This window comes from Acomys russatus, chromosome 2 (assembly GCF_903995435.1).
Source record: "Acomys russatus chromosome 2, mAcoRus1.1, whole genome shotgun sequence".
NCBI lineage: Eukaryota > Metazoa > Chordata > Mammalia > Rodentia > Muridae > Acomys > Acomys russatus.
The window spans coordinates 71,067,719-71,087,429 of NC_067138.1; the positions used below are offsets into that span (position 1 = coordinate 71,067,719).

General features: G+C 48.3%; 1 protein-coding gene across 1 annotated transcript; it reads right to left on the reverse strand.

Annotated features, from left to right (window-relative positions):
* Window positions 1–6,933: 6,933 nt before the first annotated feature.
* On the reverse strand, window positions 6,934–18,972 carry Ambp (alpha-1-microglobulin/bikunin precursor). Its single transcript, XM_051163004.1, has 10 exons — window positions 18,757–18,972; window positions 17,547–17,689; window positions 16,705–16,781; window positions 15,603–15,719; window positions 14,637–14,738; window positions 13,955–14,001; window positions 9,169–9,250; window positions 7,955–8,122; window positions 7,456–7,629; window positions 6,934–6,994 (listed from the first exon to the last, which is right to left on the reverse strand). Exons 1-10 carry the CDS (start codon window positions 18,868–18,870, stop codon window positions 6,975–6,977), a joined length of 1,044 nt encoding a protein of 347 aa, XP_051018961.1. The 5' UTR covers window positions 18,871–18,972; the 3' UTR covers window positions 6,934–6,974.
* Window positions 18,973–19,711: the final 739 nt, after the last annotated feature.

The following is a 19,711-nucleotide window of genomic DNA, read 5'->3' on the forward strand; positions in this document are numbered from 1 at the left end:
ACTTCAAAAGCACTGTACCCATAGCCCTCTCCCCTGGCTTGCCAACAGGAGAGGAGTGAAGGTAGGTTAAAGACTCAAGGCTTCCAGTTATGTTCAAAGCTCCAGAACACTGTCCTTGAGGACTAAGCCTGCATCCTTTGCCTCACAAGACTAGCTGAGCTCTCCTGTAGAGTCTCACACATACAAATAGATCAGAGAAGGCTGTGTCCACATCCACTCCAGCAAACTATGGTCTCAGGAAGCCACCACACAATCTCTCCTCCTCCAGGGGAAGCTGGAGGCATTTCCATCACAAGGTCTTCAACTTGCCTCTTACCATCAGAGGAACCTCTGTCCACAGTGGAGCCATCCAGACAGGAACGGAACGTCGTGCTCCCTGAAGAATGTAAGAATGTGTTCACACTGCCTGGGGGCATCCCAGGAGTTGTGCTCTGGATTGATGATGAAGGACACCGCCTGTCTCCCTCATCTGTTGGCAATGGAGCCACAGCCCAGCACTGTAGCCACACAGGAAGCTGGGTGCCTAGTACAGTCAGTGAGGGCAGATTCTCAGGCAGAGCTCATGCCGCTAACTAAGCATCAGCCAAGCCCAGATGTGCATTTTAAGCATTCTTTTTCGAATATGGCACATACTCCCTCCAGAAAGAAAATTAGTGTGAAACTCCAGGCATCTTGCACCTTGACTTTATCCTCTGGGCTGAGATTGCTTCTCTAGATTCAGCGTGAGCCCCACTTGGTCCTCAGAAATCTGTCTGCAGGCTCCCTCAGCCTCAAAGATTATAAAGTGGCAGGCTGTCATTTCTCTCTAGTGTCGCCAATCAGGAAAAAAAAAAAAAAGCTCTGCCCAGTGTCTGCTCTCATGTGGGCACATCCTGCAACAAACAGCTCAATAAATCGCAAAGATCTCCCAGGTCCAACCACAGGCCCCATCAACAGCAATACCCACCAGATTCTAGTTCATCCAAAGCACTAAGACAGGCTCTTCTGGTCTATCTCCAGTGGCCTGGGCTGACCTTGGCCCTCAGAAGGATTTTGTCATCTGCCTCCTGGTTCTGTGACCACCATAGGCTGTTGGGGGCTGGAAGACCAAGAAGCTGGCTCGATTCTAGCTTACAGCTTCCTGAGCTGTGTGATTCTCTGGACAAAAACAGTCCTTGCCTTAACACCCATGGACGCAAACAAGCAAGTAAAAAAGATGCACTTCCACTAGCAAGGCTCTTCCCCAATCTGAGGTCACTTTGTTTCACCAGTGAAGCCCAAGCCAGGGCCTGCAGCTTGTTTGCCCAGGATTCAGTTGCTCATGAGGTCTCAGGCCTGGGTCGATTACATGGAAGTTCCTGTTCTCACCGTGGTTCTGTTCCCAGCACCAAAGTCCTCCTGCCAAGCCTGCCTTGCCTGGCTTTCAGCAACTGGGGTGTAAGATGGGTGCTGTCTGAGCACCGTTGCCTGCACAGGAAGCCAGGTGTCACAGCACGAATGATGTCACCACCATCCACTGGATGGCTTCTCATTTGGTTGGTTCGCCATGTGGGGCTGGCTCTGGATTGAGGGAAAGGCGCCTGTTTCCTGGCGAGAAGGGCAGCTGGTGATGCTGATGAGAACTCATCTCCAGGTTTTTAGGGAGGACCCGGACACCGGCTGTGGAGGCTGGCCAAGAGTCTTCGTTTCAGCTTGACACACTTTATCTCCTGCACTTTGAAGAAAATGGAAGGATTTTGTAGGGCATGTTCTCCACTGTGAAATTGAATCTTGGCCTTTGGAGCCCATTTTTGAGCAAGGTCCCCTATTTCCTGGCCTCAGGCTCAACTGCCTGAGGAGGGAAACACCTGAGTGGAGTCTTGGTGCCATACATAATCTGAGGACACAGCGTCACCAAGAAGGATCAAAGCTAGCATGTAGATGAAGGGAAACCCTGTGGGATGCCATCCCAGACCTTGTCATATCATGCGTGAAGAGGAGGGCACAAAGCACTCCTTACTCTATAAGCTGTGCCAAGCCCCTGGCTTCCTGGCCTTGGCAGCAATGTGACGCTATTGTGTCTGACATATATCTAGAAAAAGGCTTCTGGAGGGCAGAACCAAGAGACTGAGGCTCAGGCTAAACCCTGGGGACAGTGCACGGGGGTGGGATGGGGGGGGGCGCTCCTGTTCCCAGGGCAGTGGGAGAGCTGGTGAGGAGGTCGCCCCTCCCCTTCACTGTGGCTAACGTTTGCTAGGCCAGTTATGGCAAACCAATGATGCAGTGTTTCCTCTTATGTTTCCCTCCCATCTCCTCGTTGCAGGGTCTCCACAGGGACTTTGTGGCTATAGTTGTTTTTCTTCCTCTCTCATTTGGGTCTGAGGATGGTAGTCTGGAGAGCCCTGGCTTTGACCAAGGGAACCTGTGGTCTCTGAGCAGGTATAGGCCTCACGTGGAAGAAGGTGGCACTACCAAGGTTCCACTCCCTTATGGGAAATTCATTAGGCTTGGTGAGTTGGCCTTAGCACTATGACCCACCAAGGTGCTACCCACCCAAGCATCCCATTGGGCACCTTAACTCTTTGAACCAAAGTTCCTTAAAGGGGAGCCTTGTCCTCAGAAGCCTGAATATGCAGGCCAGCTGGAAGGGGAGCTCCTCCCACAATCCAGGTGCCAGAAGGCTGTCTTAGGACCCTTCTCCCAACTAGCCAGGGTGGGTGGTTTTCCAAACAGGGCTCAAGCTTGTGGCCTGACTTGAGCTAGGCCTGGCCAACCAAGAAAGAGCAAGAGCCATGTGGCAGGGCCATCCAGACCCCAAGCATCAGGAAACCATTTTGTACAACAACCAGAAGCAGAGATATTTTTTAAGAAGCATGAATTATTTTCACTTGTCTTCTGATCCTATCTTTTTTTTCTCTCTCTCTATTTTCCCCACAACTTTACGTTGGTGATCTCTTCACATCAGGTAAATCTTAAGGACGCCTTGGTGCCCCATTCCTCCTGCCCCCTACTCAGTGACCACATGTGTGTGTCCCATCCTGTCTCAGTAGTAAAGACATTCTAGGCAATACCGTAGACACATCAGTGTGTCACTTCAAGTGCAAGAAACTCAAGTCATCTTTAAAAAAATAAATAAAAACAAAAAAATTACAAAAAAGCAAACACACACACAAAAAAATATCTTTTTTAGGCCAGAGTTTTCTACAGGTATTAATGAATATTTTTCTTAATCCTTATAAGTTTTATGTGTTTAATATTTCTTAATACCAGTAGTATTAATTTATACTTTTGTAGCAACATAATATTTTTATAAACAGCCAGGGATTGGCTCAAGTCTTCACGGGGGTTTATGCAGGGCTATCTTAAGGACCCTGTGTACCATGTACTGTATTAAAAAAAATTACCTAGTGTCACACTTCCTGTGTTAATTAACAAAGACGTCGTTGGCGGTCTCCTGTATTGATGGTGTGGATCCAACCATCCTTCAAGGAGCCACATTGCATGGGGGTTGAGTTGCCAGTTCTTGTGATATGTAAACTCCCAAGGCCGAACTTGAGGGTTTATTTAGGGTTTTCTGTGTGTCCTTTGGGGTGTTTTGTTTTACTTTGGTTTGGGTCCCGTTTCTCCATTTTACAGCAAATTGGTTTCATGATGTTTAAAATTTTTATGGATGTCAAATGGAGGAAAGGAATGAACATTTTAAAAAGAGTTTTTTACAAAGTTAAAAAAAAAAATTTAAACCGAGCTGTTTCCATGTTGCTGTTTTTACCTGTCTGTTCTTGTCCAAAAGTGGAATATTTCCGTAGAGAAGAGGAACATTTCCACTGGGTTCCTTAAGTCGCCAAAAGCCCCAGCCCAAGATTCAGTTCCTCCCTGGACCCCCAAACCATCTCCCAGTTGATGCCAAGGCAAAAAGACATCCTTCAATGACCAGAGGATCAGTCGCCTAAGTGCGTTCATGAGTTCATGTCAGTGTTGTATTTATGGTTTTACAATAAAACAGCCTTTAGGAACCTCTGTTGTGTGATTGTTTTCTTAGGGTTGGGCTTGGGCCATGTCGTCCACTCAACACAGCACCTTCAGGGGTTGGGTTAGTAGGACAGAGGTCAGGCACCAAGGTGGCTTGAGCCTGTCACACTCTGAAGCCACACTTGCCCATTCTTCATTGGTTGTCACAGCATAGGCCTGGCTGAGCCAGTGTTTGATAGATATGGGAGAAGGTATCCAAGGAGACCTTGGCCTGCTGTGGGATGACGTGTAGCGACCTGTCTCAGAGAATAAGGGATGGATTTAATCAGTCCTGCTGGTTCAGTGCACAAGGCTACACATCAAAGTGGACCTTTGCCCTACAACCATGCACTGGGCTCCTGTACCTTCAGTGTAGTGGCTGTGCTCTCCCATGCAGGGTTTACAACTGTTACATGTGTCATTCATTTCCTGGGAAGATCAGCCCAAATTCCTGATAGCATTGAAACTCTAACCACATGAAGAGTTGGCTCCTGCCACTTGCTTAGAGCCTGATGTCACAGACACGTGGACACTCATGCTTTTCTTATATATGACCATTTAAGAAGGTGTTTTATTAAGCAGCCACATCTATATTGTGGCAAGTAAATCTGAAGGGTAACCACAGAAAAAACAACAAAAGCAAGACTGGATATGCTCCTGGTTAGGGGCTCCTGCCAGGGAATGAATCCTTGTCCCTCTTGGGAGAAGTGTATGGATTCCTGGGACTGGGTTACAGGCAGACCTCACCCCATCCCACCAGAGGGATAATTGTGTTGTCAGGATACACTATCATTTATTATTTAAAAGCTGTAGCAAGTACCATGGAGACCCTGTCCTGAGGGATAGCACAGACTGGTCAAGAAGCAGGTGCCTTCAGGACAGACAGTTGGAGGCAGGACAACTGAGATACATAGCAAAGTACCCTTAGGACACATCCCAGGGCCAGGTGGGTGTCTCTTCCCATAAGAACTGAGCCCATCTGGGGTGTGGTAGTACAGGTCTCTGATTCCAGCACTGGATAGGTAGAGAGGCAGGACCATCCTGGTTTTGAGGCCAACCTGGGCTACATAGAAGGCTCTTGTCTCAAAGCCACCAAAAACAGCAGATTTTTATGCAGATGCTTGGTTTTTAATAGGGAATTCAGAACTGTACAAAAAAGAAAAAATACCCTATGAACCTGGCATTCCACTCCACATTGGTGGGAGCCAACTAGCATATGGGACTTGTACCCTGTGTTATATATTTATCCTCCAGACCACTCCGAAATGCCCCGCTTCAGAGTGGTACCTCCAAACTCCCATTGGCAGCTGTCTCTGGCATATGAGGATAGATGTACATTGTGATGATGTTGGCTCCAGCTGGGGGACCTTCCCACAACTTCTTTCTGCACAGTTGCCTATCTGCCTAGTGGCTTCTAACCTGCCTACTACAAACCAGAGCTGTGGCCGTAAACGCTGTCTCTTCAGACAATCTTTTCTGATAGAAACTAGAAATCCCAAGTTCCAGACTTTGAAGAACAAGGAGTGTCTATATGTGTCTTCAGATGGTAGAGTGTTCTAGACTCTCATCCTGCCTGCCTGACTGAACACTTCAGCAAATGGCCTAAGGCCATGGAAAGCAATCCCCTTTGCTGAGTTGGCCATCAACTCTAGGGACTATGGTCACTTCCCAGAGCCCTGGCCTGGTTTCTGCTACTGGGATGACTTTCTATTTGAGAGCATAGCAAGCTGGCAATCTTCCCTCTTCATTCATTATCTGCCCACCGTCAGGGCTCTGGGCTGATACAAGTAGTACCAGACAGTTACAGGAGACTCCCCAGGACATGGTCATGGGCCAGGCTTGTCTTCAAGCCACCCTGGCTGGCCCACCTCCTCTCTTTCCCACATGGCAAGAATCCAGCCCAGCCCAGTGCTTTGGACTATGGTTCAGGGTTCAAGCTGGTTGTTGCAGATGTGCTGGGAAGGCCAATAGACAATCTGCCAGGGCATAAGGCTGGGTGAGGACCCTAGGAAACCGGCGCTCCAGGCCAAGGGGGAGAAATGGCAAGTGCTGCAGCTCCAGGTGATTTGGGATGGATATGGGGACAAGCTGATAGCTTAGAGAAAAACACTAGAAAGGACTTGGGTGTGGCAAGAATAGGGTGCAACCTCAGGCACCTGGGCGCTCAGGACACCACTAGTTCTTTGTCCTTGGGTCTTTGTGACTCCAGTCTGTCCTCTTCTAGAAAAAAGTGTCAAGTTTCTGGGTTGTTGTTGTTTGTTTGTTTGTTTGTTTGTTTTTGCTGTCCTTCATTTTCTTTTTTTGGAGGGAGGGCTAACCTTAAAATTGAGTATAGTGCCTAGTAAATGTTATATGTTTGAAGTTTTCCTGTGGTTTAGTTTCCATGTGTTGCCTTTTTGAAAAACTAAGTTTCTTTGTGGGGACAGGGTTTGGTTTTTTAAGACAGGGTTTCTCGGTGTAGCCCTAGCTATCCTGGAACTTGCTCTCTAGACCAGGCTGGCCTCGAACTCACAGTGATTTGCCTATCTCTGTCTCCCAAGTGCTGGGATTAAAGGCATGCGCCACCACTTCCCACTTGGTTTTCTTTTCTTTTCTTTCTTTTTTTTCTTTTCTTTTCTTTCTTTCTTTCTTCTTCTTCTTCTTCTTTTTTTTTTTTTTTTTTTTTTTTTGTTGTTGTTGTTGTTGTTAAAGTAAAACAAAACTCCACTCCACTACTGCAGGATTGAGAACTATTGTGTTTGAAGTGGTACACAGCCAGGGTCTTGTTCCACAAGAAGCTGTCACATTGTGAGCCATGCATCTTTCTCTTCTGGGAAGCTGGGTTACTCAGGCCCCAAGCTTCCCTTTCCCTCCAATACCCTTATTACAACTACAGTGACAATGAGATGCCAACACACAGAATGCCAGGCATTGACAGCTTGTTTTATTTGGGTCTAGATCATTTGAACCAGACTGCACTGTCCACTGGGATGGACAGTGGCTACCCTGTGGCTTGTAGACTGGCATCTTCAGCTGGTGTTAGCTCCTCCTACAGATACAGATACAGACACAGAGTGACTCAGGATGGGTCCTTGGGCTGGGATGAAACATCATGTGCTAAATGACCTCTCTCAGGGGCGTTGCATGGAATAGCCTGGCCTTCCACCTTCTCTGACTTGATAGGGGTATCATTTTCCAATGGGAATAGTAAGGCCTGGATAATGCTAAGTGGCCACCATGCCCTGGTCACCCCTCCAGCTGAGCACTAGCTCCATCCAGCTTCTCAGCTGTCCTATATGCTTTCTGATGGTGCCTAGCTAGTATCTTCTCTGGACCAACTAGGGCATGTTTCTTGTTTCTGGGGTTGGTCCATTTCCCAGGTGGGAAGCTGAGGTCCAGAGAGTGAGCCAGGCCACTCACCTGGAAAAGAGCCTATAATTCGACTCTCCAGCCCCTACCCCTTACTGGGACTCCCCTGCCTGCCTCCCTGGGCTCCCAAGGGCCTCCTACCATCACCAGGGACTCCACAGTATTCCTTGCACTCCTTCTCAGAGTAGAACTTGTTGCCGTTGCCTTTGCAACCCCCGTAGATGAATTGGATGCACTTCCCTTGCTCTGCATCAAATGCCCAGAGCTCTGCATAGCCTCGGCAGGGGCCTTGGACTATGGGGAGATTGCAAGCCGCTGTGGAAGAAAGAGGAACGTGAGATGTTAGTCAGCCTTGCAGCTGCTGATGGGACCTGAACTGAGGACTACCTGAGACAGGGCCAGAGGAGCCTGAACATCTAAAGTGTGTGGTCCTTCTTTCACAAACTGCAAAACCGGATGGGTCCCCAGGGAGGGAGAAGTGACTGGCCCAAGCCGCCTGAGTCTAGATATGGACTTCCTATGAGCAACCTTGGCCCTGGATTCTACCCTGAGAAAACCTTAACTCCTACCCATGGGCAAGTGGATGTGTGGGACCGTGATAACCGGGGGCACTGAGGGTGCAAAGACAAGATGCACTCACCTATCGTCCGGCATGTCTGCAGACACTCCTTCTCTGTGATAAAGTTGTTGCCATTGCCTAGGCAGCCCCCGTATTGGAAGGTCTCACAGGCCATGGAAGTGCCATTGTAGTAATACCTCTGATACATCCCTAGGCAGGGACCTTCTGAGTAGCTGAGCTGGCAGGAATCTGGGAAAGCACAGAAGAGCAGCACTCACTGAGCACTTACCATGTACCTCTGTATAATGTGATATGCACCACCCATGCCGACAGCACTTACTATGTACCTGTATATGGCTTGATTTACACCACCCATGCTGACAGCATTTGCTATGTACCAGTGTGTGACCTGCTATGCACCACCCGCACCCACAGAGAGGACTATCAACTCATCCTTTGGGTGAGAAGCAGGTGCCTCTTACCTTCTTCACCCCAAGATGGATGAATCCCAGAAGGAATACTCAAACCCAAAAGACTCAAAAGTCAGTGTTCATCCTACCCCATAACTAACCCAGAATGGGAGGTTTACCAGTGACCCAAGGACTTTCCGCCTGGAGAAGCTAGCTGGCTCCCCACCACACCAATAGCCAACTTGACCCCATTGGCCCCTTCACCAGGTGCCTTTGCTCTCCCATGATCCATAAAACCATTCTTGATGCCTGGACACAACCTGAGTCCCCTTGGCCCAGCAAGTGTCTTTCATCACCTCACCTCTGTCTTCTTAGGATCTCCAGTTCTTTGGTGATGCTTTCCTTTGCAACTAATATATACTCCCTTGGAAGTCTCCCCACAAAAACTCAAAGAGCCAAAACAAAACAAAACAAAAACAATGTCTGGCACAAGGCCTAGGGTGAGGCAGACCTGGTATTTAACAAGCAAGTTGAACTGACATCTGCACAAAACATCCTTATACCCTTCCCCTATTCCTGATACAAGAGCCCTAACGGCCAGCTAGGGAGACAAATGACCCATTATATAGTGGAGAAAACCAAGGCTTGTAGAGCACACAGACAGCATAGAAACTCACTCCTCATGGCAAGCTGAGCCCTCTCAAGCTTCGGACCATATCTGGTGCTCCTCCCCCTCCAACCCCACAGGGTTCAGAGCTGCATCCGTCTTATCTTTGCCCAGCCATCAACTCTGTAGCTGAGAGATGGGCCTCACAGTGCTGAGGTGTCCATAGGCTCTCTTGTCCACTGTGTGGCTGAAGCGAGTGAACAAATAAGTCTCCTTACCTTCTTTCTTGAGGATCCCAGTTACCACTGGCTCAACCCCTGATCCCTCACTTTCTTGGGGCAACACTGCCCGCCGGGCTCTCTGTGGAGAGGAGAGAACAGCTTTGCAGAGATCTCACTGCTGTTGCTCACCTGAACCCCTGAAGCTGTAGAAACAGACTAGACTGTCTAATGAAATCCTAGCCCTAGTGCTAATATGAATTCACAGAAGGGGCTCAAGAGGATGTCTGGCTGTAGAGCCCCCTGAGGCAGAGATCAAGGCCAATTAAAGAAGAGGCTGGGAAAGAGATTGCTGGTCACTAAGTAGCCTTTCTGCTCACGAGAGTGCTCTAAGACTTGAAAAGGTGATCTTAGATTTCTTCTTCGTCTTCTTGTCTTTGTTTTTCTTTCCTTTTCCTTCCTTTCTTTTTTCTTTTTCTCTTCTTCTTCTTCTCCTTCTCCTTCTCCTTCTCCTTCTCCTTCTCCTTCTCCTTCTCCTTCTTCTTCTTCTTCTTCTTCTTCTTCTTCTTCTTCTTCTTCTTCTTTTTGAGACAAAATTTCTCTGTGTAGCCTTGGCTGTCCTGGACTTGCTTTATAGACCAGGCTGGCCCCAAACTCACAGAGATCTCCCTGCCTCTACCACCTGAGTGCTGGGATTACAGGAATATGCCACCACGCCTGACTTAGGTTTCTTCTTTTATAAGGCAACTGAAAACTATTAAGGCCCTTGGTCTCTTTCAGATCTATCTTTTTTTTTTCTTTTTCTTTCTTTCTTTTTTTTTAATTTTTCTATCTTTTTATTGAATGCAGTTTTTAAAACACATTTTTATTGAAAAATAAAATAATTCATATTACATCTCATTTTCTATCCCATCCCATGCATCCTCCCATTCCTCCCTCCCTCCCACTTTCACCCCAATCCCCCTTCCCTATGACTGTGACTGAGCAGGACCTCCTTCCCCTGAATATGGTGCTAGGGTATCAAGTCTCTTCTTGGTAGTCGGCTATCCTTCCTCCGAGTGCCATTGGGCCTCCCCAACAAAGGGACATGGCCAAATATGGGGCACCAGAGATCCTGTGAAAGTCAGTCCCCAGTCTCCACTTAACTGTGGAGAATGTTCTGTCCCTTGGTTAGATCTGGGTAGGGGTTTGATGATGACCGCATGCTTTGTCCTTGGTTGGTGCCTTAGATCAAGCAGAACCCCTGGGCTCAGATCCACCCATCATAATGTTCCTCTTGTAGGTTTCTAGGACCCTCTGGATCCACTTACTTCCCTATCCCCTAGAGTCTCAATAGGATGTCCTCACCTCTATCCCACTCTCCTGGTAGGTGAAGACTTTCATGGGACCTGTCCCTTGGGTTAGTGTCCAGTTATAAGTGAGTATATACCATTTGAGTCTCTCTGCTTCTGGGTTAACTCACTCATTATGATCATTTCTTGTTCAATCCATTTGTCCACAAATTTCGGGAATTCCTTGTTTTTAATATCTGAGTAGTATTCCATAGTGTAAATGTACCACAGTTTCTTTATCCATTCTTCTACTGAGGGACACTTAGGCTGTTTCCATGTTCTGGCTATTATGAATAAGGCTACTACGAACATGGTTGAGCAAATTTTCTTGTTGTGTGCTGGAGCATCTTCTGGGTATATTCCAAGGAGTGGAATAGCTGGTCTTGAGGAAGCCCTATTTCCAGTTTTCTGAGATAGCACCAGATAGGTTTCCAAAGTGGCTGTACTAGTTTGCATTCCCACCAACAATGAAGGAGTGTTCCTCTCTCCCCACATCCTCGCCAGCATGTGGTGTCGCTTGAATGTTTGATTTTAGCCATTTTCAGATCTATCTTAACCTGGTGGCATATGTGCCTTCCTTGCTAAGAAAGAAGAGATGAAGAAAAAGGGAACAAGTTAGATAACACAGACCCTCAGAGGAATTGGATTAAATTAAGGGATTATTCCCACCTAACATGGAGAAGAGGATAAGAGTAAGAAACATGAAAAACAAACATCAAGCCACCAATGCAATTCACAACGACATCTATCAATGAAACAGCCACCATCAGCGATGGAAATCATTAGAGTCTGAAAAGATGTTTGGTTTCACCTCATAGTTGAGAATAATAAGCTGCCATTTAGACACTGCAGGAAATTCACATCCTAAGCCTTGTGAAGGGAAGACAAATAAGATAGAATAACAGAAGAAAACTTTCCTGAGTTAGAGAGTTAGAGAAGGAGTTGGGAGTGAGAGAAAAATAAAATCATCAAAATTAAAGCAAAAACAAACAAACAAACAAAAAACCCAAACAAACAAAAACCTCCTTATAGACATTGCAGAGAAGAAGGACAAGATGTCTTGTGGCCCTCGGGGTAAATGGCAGGATTGAAACACAGAAGCTCAGGAGGAAAAAATGAAGGTCATGAAAAAGATTGCACTTGAGGCGTTCCCCCCTCACCCAAGCTGTTGACCTTAGGCTGAGCTGGGCCAGTATGCTGGCTAGTTTTTATATCGACTCAACAGGAACTAGAATTATCTGAGGGGGAGAACCTCAACTGAGAAAATGCTTCCATAAAATCAGGCTGTAGGCAAGCCAGTAAAGCATTTTCATCCTTAGTGATGGAGAAGGGAGGGCTCATCCCACTGTGGGTGGCACTACCCTGCCTTCTACAAGAAAGGAGCCTGAGTGAGCTACAAACAACAAACCAGGAAGCAGCGCCCCTCCATGGTCTCTGCAACGCCTTCCGCATCCAGGTTCCTGCCCTGTTTGGGTTCCTTCCTGACTTCCTTCAGTGATGTGGGTTGCTTTTGGTCATGGTGTTTCATCACAGCAAAAGAAATCCTAACTAAAGCAGCAAGGATCCAGAAATATGCCACATGTGCTTTTCCTGGGAGGAAAAGTGTTCATTATGGAGACATTTCTACCAAAGAAAAGGAAATTTAGATGGCAGAAGTGTCCTGCCCCATTTTTCACCTGTATCAGTTAGGTAATAGGGGGACATAGGTCAGATGCAGATGCCTTACCACTGGCATCGAGTAAAAAGAAAATACCTGGGGACTGAGCCAACTGGCTCTGTGAAAGGCTATCTCCAGCTGTGTCCTGTTAGCTCCAAAATGGATATGTCGTTGGATTTAGAATTTTTTTTTTACTAAAATTTCCATATTAAGAAAATTGAGGGAAAAAAAGAAAAGTGAGGGAGAAACTATATAAGCCAGCGAAAGCATACATTTAAAAATAAATAATTGGCAGCTGGAGGTGGTGGTACATGCCTTTAGTACAAGCACTTGGGAGGCAGAGGCAGGCAGAGTTCTGTCGGTTCAAGACCAGCTTGCTTTATGTAGTGAGTTCCAGAAAAGCCAGAGCTACACAGTGAGACTCTGTCATAAATAAATAAATAATACATAAATAAATAAATAAATAAAATGGCTATGCAATTTTGTGTAAATATCAAAAGCTTTTTTGAAGTGAAAAGGGGGTGGGGCTTGAGAGGCTGTCACTCTTCCAGAGGACCCAGGTTTGGTTCCCAACACCGATATGGTGGCTTACAACTGCCTATAACTCCCATTCTAGGGGATCTGATGACTTCTACTGGTCTGTGTGGTACTGTACACACACAGTACATGAACAGACATACAGGCAAAACACCTGTACACATAAAATAAAAACAAAGATGAAAAAATACAGCTTCTTCCTTGAGGAAATACCAAATGGTAAATGATTTCAGTGTAACGGGAACCCAGGCTGGAAGTGGCACCTTCCATGGCGGATTCAGCGTGGCCATGGTTGTGGCTGAGGCTGTGCCCACAGCAGGGGGCACAGGGCTCATGCATGATGGGACACGACAGTGTGGAAGTTCTTCCATCTTGTATTCTTTCTGAGGCTAGTTCAGCTTTAACTAGAATATGGCCTCCTTGATGGAGAATCCCGCTGAAAATTACTCAACCCTACTCTCAAAAAAAAAAAAAAAAAAAAAAGTTTGGGATGTTCTGGCTAACTTCACTTCTGTTAAAACTGCTTGCCTGCAAACAACTTACTACTGAGAAGAGACACCCTGCCTGCATGTGGCTACCAAGTGAGATTTGAGGACATTGAGTCTGCCTTTTAACGCCCCTGTGCTTTGGGCACTTGTGGCTGTGCTCAGGTCCCTGGACACCTGGGTGTAGTTCCAGCCAGCTGGAATAAAAGCTGTCAATTGGCTATACACAGTGTCTGAGTTGTCATATCTGGTGAGCTTCCTGTAACACACGGAGACAAAGCTGAAGACAAGAAGTGCATCTTTGTCAGAAGCTGGGCCGTGAAGATCAAGTCCCTGGAGGAGATCTTCCTGTTTTCCCTACCCATCCAGGAGACATAGTATTGACTTTTTCTTGGGGTCATCCCTTAAGGATGAGCTTTTGAAAGATCATGCCAGTGCAGAAGCAGACTTGCACTGGCCACTGAACCAGATTCAGTGTTTTTGTCACTATTGAGGACTACAATAGATACGTTGGTCTGGGTGCTAAGTGCTCCAAAGATGCAGCCACTGTCATCCAAGAAGCCAACATCTTGGCCAAGCCTTCCACTGTTTCTGGATGGATAGGCATCTGGAGAACAAGACTGGCAAGCTCCACACTGCCCCATGCAAGGTGAGAGGCTGCCATGGGCCTTGCTTTTGTACCTCATCCCTACCCCTATAGACACTGGCATTGTCTCTGCTCTTGTGTTCAAGGAACTGATGTTTCTGGCCAGTTTTGAACCCTAGCAAGCAGATGCTCTTGACCGTATGGAGTTCCTGGAGTAGGGCAGCCAAGGAAGAGTGGAAGAGATACTCACCAGCTGTGAAGTGGGCTGTACCTCCCGATCTCCAGGGATGCATTCCCCTAGGTAGAGGACACAAAAGAAGAGTGAGCAAGAGGCCCAGGCTCTTGAGGGTGGACAGATAGCCTAGATCCAGATTTCTGCTTGGTGGACATCGTGCCTTGTGCTGTAGAGCACATCACTCAAAGCCATTGATGGGACCAGCATCATTGCATCAGTATCCTCAGATCAGCAACAGGGGCATTTATGGAGTATTTCCAAGGCACTGTGCTGCAGTCTCTCATGGCTTTATCTCACAGACCCCTCACAGCAAGGTTTGGAGGAAAGCATTGTTATCCCATTTGACAGATGGGAAAAGTGAGGGTTTAGGTTGGCTAGCCAGAAGCCAAACCTCTGTGCTTGAACCACTAAGCCTGAGTGCAGATACTCTCCCTGTGGAGTCTGTGCCCCCAACCCCAAAGCAGCCACCAAGACTTGTGGCCCTGGGATAAGAATGGAACTGGCCAAAGGCTGGCTCTGCTAATGCATGCCGAGACTTGGGGCAAACCCAGGAGCTCTCTCACTCTCTGTAGAAGGAGAGGAATGTGACCTTGTTTGTCTCATAGTGTTATAGGAAAGACATGGGACTAAGGATGTCCTTTTAGGGGCAGGAAGGATGAAAGGACCAAAATTCAGAGTGGGGCAAGATACCACTTACCTCTGTCAGCCAGAACAACAATGGCGTTCTCAGGGATACCCACACTCAGGGCTACCTCCCTGAACTCCTGCAGAAGACTGTCCCTCAGCTGTGGCGTCCGGCCTGAAAATGAAAAGCAGAGGAGATACTGAGAGCCCCGGGTACCTGGGCTGGACAGCTAGGGTGACTGTGTCCAGGGAAAAGTGTGGAAAGGATTGGCTCATTAACTTTTCTTGACACACTATTGAAAGATGGCTCTGAGAGAGAGAGACAGAGAGAGAGAGAGAGAGAGAGAGAGAGGGAGGGAGAGAGAGAGAGAGAGAGAGAGAGAGAGAGAGAGAGAGAGAGAGAGAGAGAGAGAGATTGGGCCCCCATCACAGGTCCTGGGTCCTTACTCAAGGCTCTTCCTATTGGCCCTGTCTGGGCCTTGGGGGTTCTAGAGTCACTCTTTCCCTGCTCCTTTTCATTTTCATGGTGAGGGGAGGGGTGCATGCACATGTACATGTGTTTGTCTGTGTGAGCACCTGTGCAGTTGGAAGTTGAAGAAAGGACACAACTTCCATTGCTCTCCTGTCTTACTCACTGGGGCAGGGTCTCTCAGGCAAACTCAGAACTCACAGACACAGCTGGTCTCACTTGCCAGCTTGAGTGGGATTCCCTGTCTGCTGAAACTAGGCAGGTGACCACAAACACTTGGTGTTTATGTGGGTTCTGGGAAACCCAATTTGGCCCCACGCTTTCTGGCAAGCATTTTAGCCATTGAACTGTTTTCCCAGCCCCAGGAATTGCTTCTTGAGATAGAATGAGAATCTAGCTCACCCAGGATGCCAAGCTCTACCTCCTCAAGGCCAGGGCCTCTTGTCCTTCCTTAGCCAAAATTCTCTCACACAGAAAAAGCAAGCTTCCTGTTCTTTCCCACTCCATGGTCCATAAATTAACAAGCCTCTCCCACCCCAGCTTCTACAGGCTCATTGTTAAGGTCTTTACCATAGAGCTTGGCAGTGATGGTGGGTCCATGGCGGTGGCTGGACTTCTTGGTAAGGAAAATGGCATACTCGTCATAGTTGGTGTGGACCACGTAGGATTCCAAAGTTATGTTCCATTCTGTGTGGGAGATGCAGGCAGACCAAAGGAGTCACTGGTTAGGCTCTTCACACTGGAGGCCCATCACCTGCCCTTACACAGCATACCTGTACCCATCCCCACAGCCACATGGCCCTTCCAAGGCTCACCGTCTGTTCATCCATGCTAGCCTCTCTCTCCACTTGCTAGACAGCATTAACTCACCCACTTCCACTCCATCCATCCATCTGTCCTTCTTTTGGCCTTTTCCATCTCCCTGGTTCCTTCCCTCCCTTTTTCCTGCTTTTCTCTTTTCATCCTCCTCCTTCCTTCCTTCCTTCCTTCCTTCCTTCCTTCCTTCCTTCCTTCCTTCCTCCTCCCTTGCTCATTACCTCTCCCTCAGTTCCTGTTCTTTACTCCCTCTTTACCTCCCCCCTTTTTAAGCAGAGTCTCATTTACCCGCGGCTGGCCTTTTAGCTTGCTATGTAGCTAAGGATGACTTTGAACTTCTAATCCTTCTTCTTCTACCCCACTGCTGAGAATATAAACAGAAACCACCATGTCTAGTTTTTCTTTCTTCCTTCCCGCCCTTCCTCCCTCCTTCTCTCCTCTCTGTCTTTTCCTTTTCCTTTTTCTCCATTACTCCATCTACCTGTCTTTCAGATGACCAGTCAACTCATATGTCATCCACTTACTTACTATTGCTCATCCACTCAATTTCACCATTCCTCTCTCAAGCAATCACATGCTCATCTCATGCCCAATGATTTGGCTTGGCACACAGAGGAGAGTCAGCAGACAGTTGCTAAATCACTGAGTAAATCCGGCCTATGTCCCTCTGTCATGTAGCACCAAGCACCTTTGGCACTCTGCACCTCTCCCAGCTCTGGTCATATGCTAAGTGGGAGGAGCTTTGGATTACCAAGATGGTGGTGATGCCTTATCAGCTAAATGGGAAGGAAGGTTACAAGGATAGAAGGGGGAGAGAAAGGGGAAGGAAGAGACTGTGGTGTGCCCCCACACTCACTGGATTTGTGGTAAAGGTACTTTCCATCCATGTCTGTCTTCTCATACGACCCGGAGACCTCCTCGCACACACCTCTCCTGGCAGTGACCAAGCCAAAATGTCCTTTTAAAAATTTATTTAGAAATGTACATTTCCAAATATCTTGTTTCGTGGTCATCCTAACCCTTGCAAATCCCCTTTTTGTACACGAGGAACACCCTGCTTCCTGGCAGTGAACAGTAAAGTGCTGTCATCATTGCTGTACATTACCCTGGCGGCAGTGGTGGACTGATGCTCAGCTTTCCCTCATTGCATAATATCCCCATGAAGGACACTGGGATGACACATTGATGCCCCTTATGGATGGGATTGCTCAGCAGGAGATAAGGAAAGGAGGGAGGGAGAGAGGGAGGGAGGAAGGGAGGGAGGGAGGGGGAGAGGGAGGGAAGGAAGGAAGGAGGGAGGGAGGGAGGGAGGGAAGATTCAAGCACAGTGGCAGCAGTGGAGAGAGGATAGGTAGGAGAGGCTTGGAGAAGGGGCAGTCTTTGTGGTGGACTGTACGGCAGCAGCGAGGAGGAATGGGTAGAGTCTAGGAGCTTCACCCTGGACCTGCTGGCCCAAAACTCTCCAGCTAGGTCCCTTGGTGTAGTAGTTGCCTTCTCGGCTGAGGGAGGAATACCCAAGGAGGGTAAGTTGCACAAGAAGCCTCGTGTGGAGACATGACCCTTGAGAAGCACACTAGACATTTTTGGGGGAGGGTCGCAATGATTCTTGAGGCGCAGAAGCAAGGTCCTAGCTGTGGTTTCCAGGACAAGATGGGGTGCATTGGAAACGCTGGTTGCTCCTGCACCTCTTCCACTCACCGCCACTGGGTGCTGGTCATGCTGAGCTCTGCTTCTGTCGCCCCCTCTTGCAACACCAGTGTGCTCACGCTCAGCTTGTGCTTATACCGCCTTAGCCATGGGCAGGTGGAGCCCACTACCAGGTTGAACCATTTTCCATACATCTAGGAGGAAGAACCACACGCTGGGACCTGGGTTTACCCAGGCCTTTGAGAAGATGTGCCCACATTCCCCCTCCCTCCTCTGAGGGCCAGCTCTCTAAGGGACAGTGTCTCAAGCCGATGTACAATGTAGTTAGGGCAGAGATGTGCAGAGTCCCCCTGCCTTACACAAGGCCTGCTCCACAGAAGTAAAGTGTCTGTGGTGCCCTGTGGGCAAGTAGGGTCCAGACTGCATATTCTGAGGTCTCCAGCCACCCCTGTCCTGCAGTGTGAGGCTTGAATTTTATTTCTTCCATAGCAATGTGCACTACGCTGTGAGGAAGGCCGTGGAAGTGCTATGCACTGCAAACCTGCTACTACCTTGTAGGACCAGCCAATGACCTCTTGATACCAGTCACATAGCGCTGACTTTCCAACCCTGGACTCCCAGCACACCTGTTCCTCATCCTAAGGTATAGAAACCCACCTGGAGAATTCTGAGAGCCCCTCAGATAGACCATAGAAACAACATTGAGGTGGACAGGATCCCTTACACAGAAAGCTTTATGATTCAGGACAAAGCTGGGGTTGCTGGCTCCAACACACACACACACACACACACACACACACACACACACACACACACACACATTCACAAACCCATAGACATATAGACACATAGTGTCATGCCTACCACAGGCCAGGGTGCCCTTAGGCTCACACTTCATAATTCCCCCACCCCATCAACCTGTGACCTGCCTGTCCCCAAAGTTCACAGGCCCATGCCCACCCTATGCCATCTGCCTTACGTGGATTCCTCTGGGAGCCTATGAGGACAGGACACATTGGGAAGGTTGGGAAGATATTAGGCTCATGGAGGACCCCGCAGAATGAATGGCAGGTCAAGAAGCTACATCTTCAGAGGATCTCAGAATACCTAACAGTCTGGCCAGGAAGGGCCCCTAGGCATTGAGATGTCATGTACAAGATAGGAAGATGAGCACCCAAGACAGGCAGGCCTTGGCCAGCAATGCTCAGTGCCATGGCGATACCACCACTGTGGCCACCTCAGCCAGAGAGGTCAGCCTTACCCGGGACTCATCAAAGTTCTCCTGAGTCTGGATGTCTGGTAGTGTTAGCGTATCCTCAGCCCTCGCAGCCAGGCAGGTGGTCAGCAGCAGACACAGGGTCCCGAGACCCTGCATGGTTCTGGGGTTTCCAAACTTGGATGTCTCACAGCTTGGTGTAGGAACAGGGACCTCTTCCCTGCCACGGGCAGTTGCAAACTGGCTGGGGGAAGGGGCCAGAAGCAAATGATGACCTTGGTGTTTGCTCAGCCCAGCGCAGCCCAGGCCAATCAGTTCTAATCGATCCTTGCAGCCCAGCCCAGGTCCAACTCTGTAGACAGGAAGCCATGGTTAGAGTCTGAAGGAGATTGACCAAGTGCAAGAGGCTGTAGGCTCTAGAAAGGTTTACTTATCGGTCTAACTCTCCCAGCGGACACAAGGCATTGGGGAGTCAGGCACTGCCTGGCCTTTCCCTCTAGCCCTTCCACTGGACCTCATGCCAGTAGGTAGCCAGGTCTGGCCTGTTTCTCACATGACAAAACTAAGACCCAGGGAAGTTGGCTACAGAGCAAGACCAGGCTCTGACATCCTTCCTCCCAAGGCTCTTTCTCTGTCTCCAGCTTCTCACATCCTTTAAGACAAATATAACAAAGAGAGATGCTATCCCTTCACTGAGCCGCACTGGTTTCCCGCCGTGAAACTATCAGGACCTAGATGAAGCCCACACCCACCACAGCAGCCTGCCAACCCTCTTTCACAAACTTATGTCTTGACTCTCCTAGGAGTGGCAGGACTGACTAGGAGCCCCACCATGAGAAAGGGAGTGCATGGAGGAGGACAAAAGCAGAGCCTCCAAAGCCAGGCAGCTTCCTGTGGTCCTTCCTGCTCTGTGAGCTCAGAAAAGATGCTGAGCCCCCCAGTGCTCATTTCCTCACTGCTAAGTGGTGCTGGCATCACCGGGGTGGTACCTGAGTTTTAT

Bases quoted from the DNA above. Each gene is read 5' to 3' on its own strand.
- Ambp (XM_051163004.1), bottom strand. From the start codon at position 18,870: ATGCAGGGTCTCGGGACCCTGTGTCTGCTGCTGACCACCTGCCTGGCT. The intron at 16,782-17,546 runs GTGAGTGGAAGA...GGTCACTGCCAG, and splicing joins ATGACCAGCACCCAGTGGCG to GAGAGGTGTGTGCGAGGAGG. The intron at 14,739-15,602 runs GTAAAGACCTTA...TTTCATTTTCAG, and splicing joins CATCACTGCCAAGCTCTATG to GCCGGACGCCACAGCTGAGG.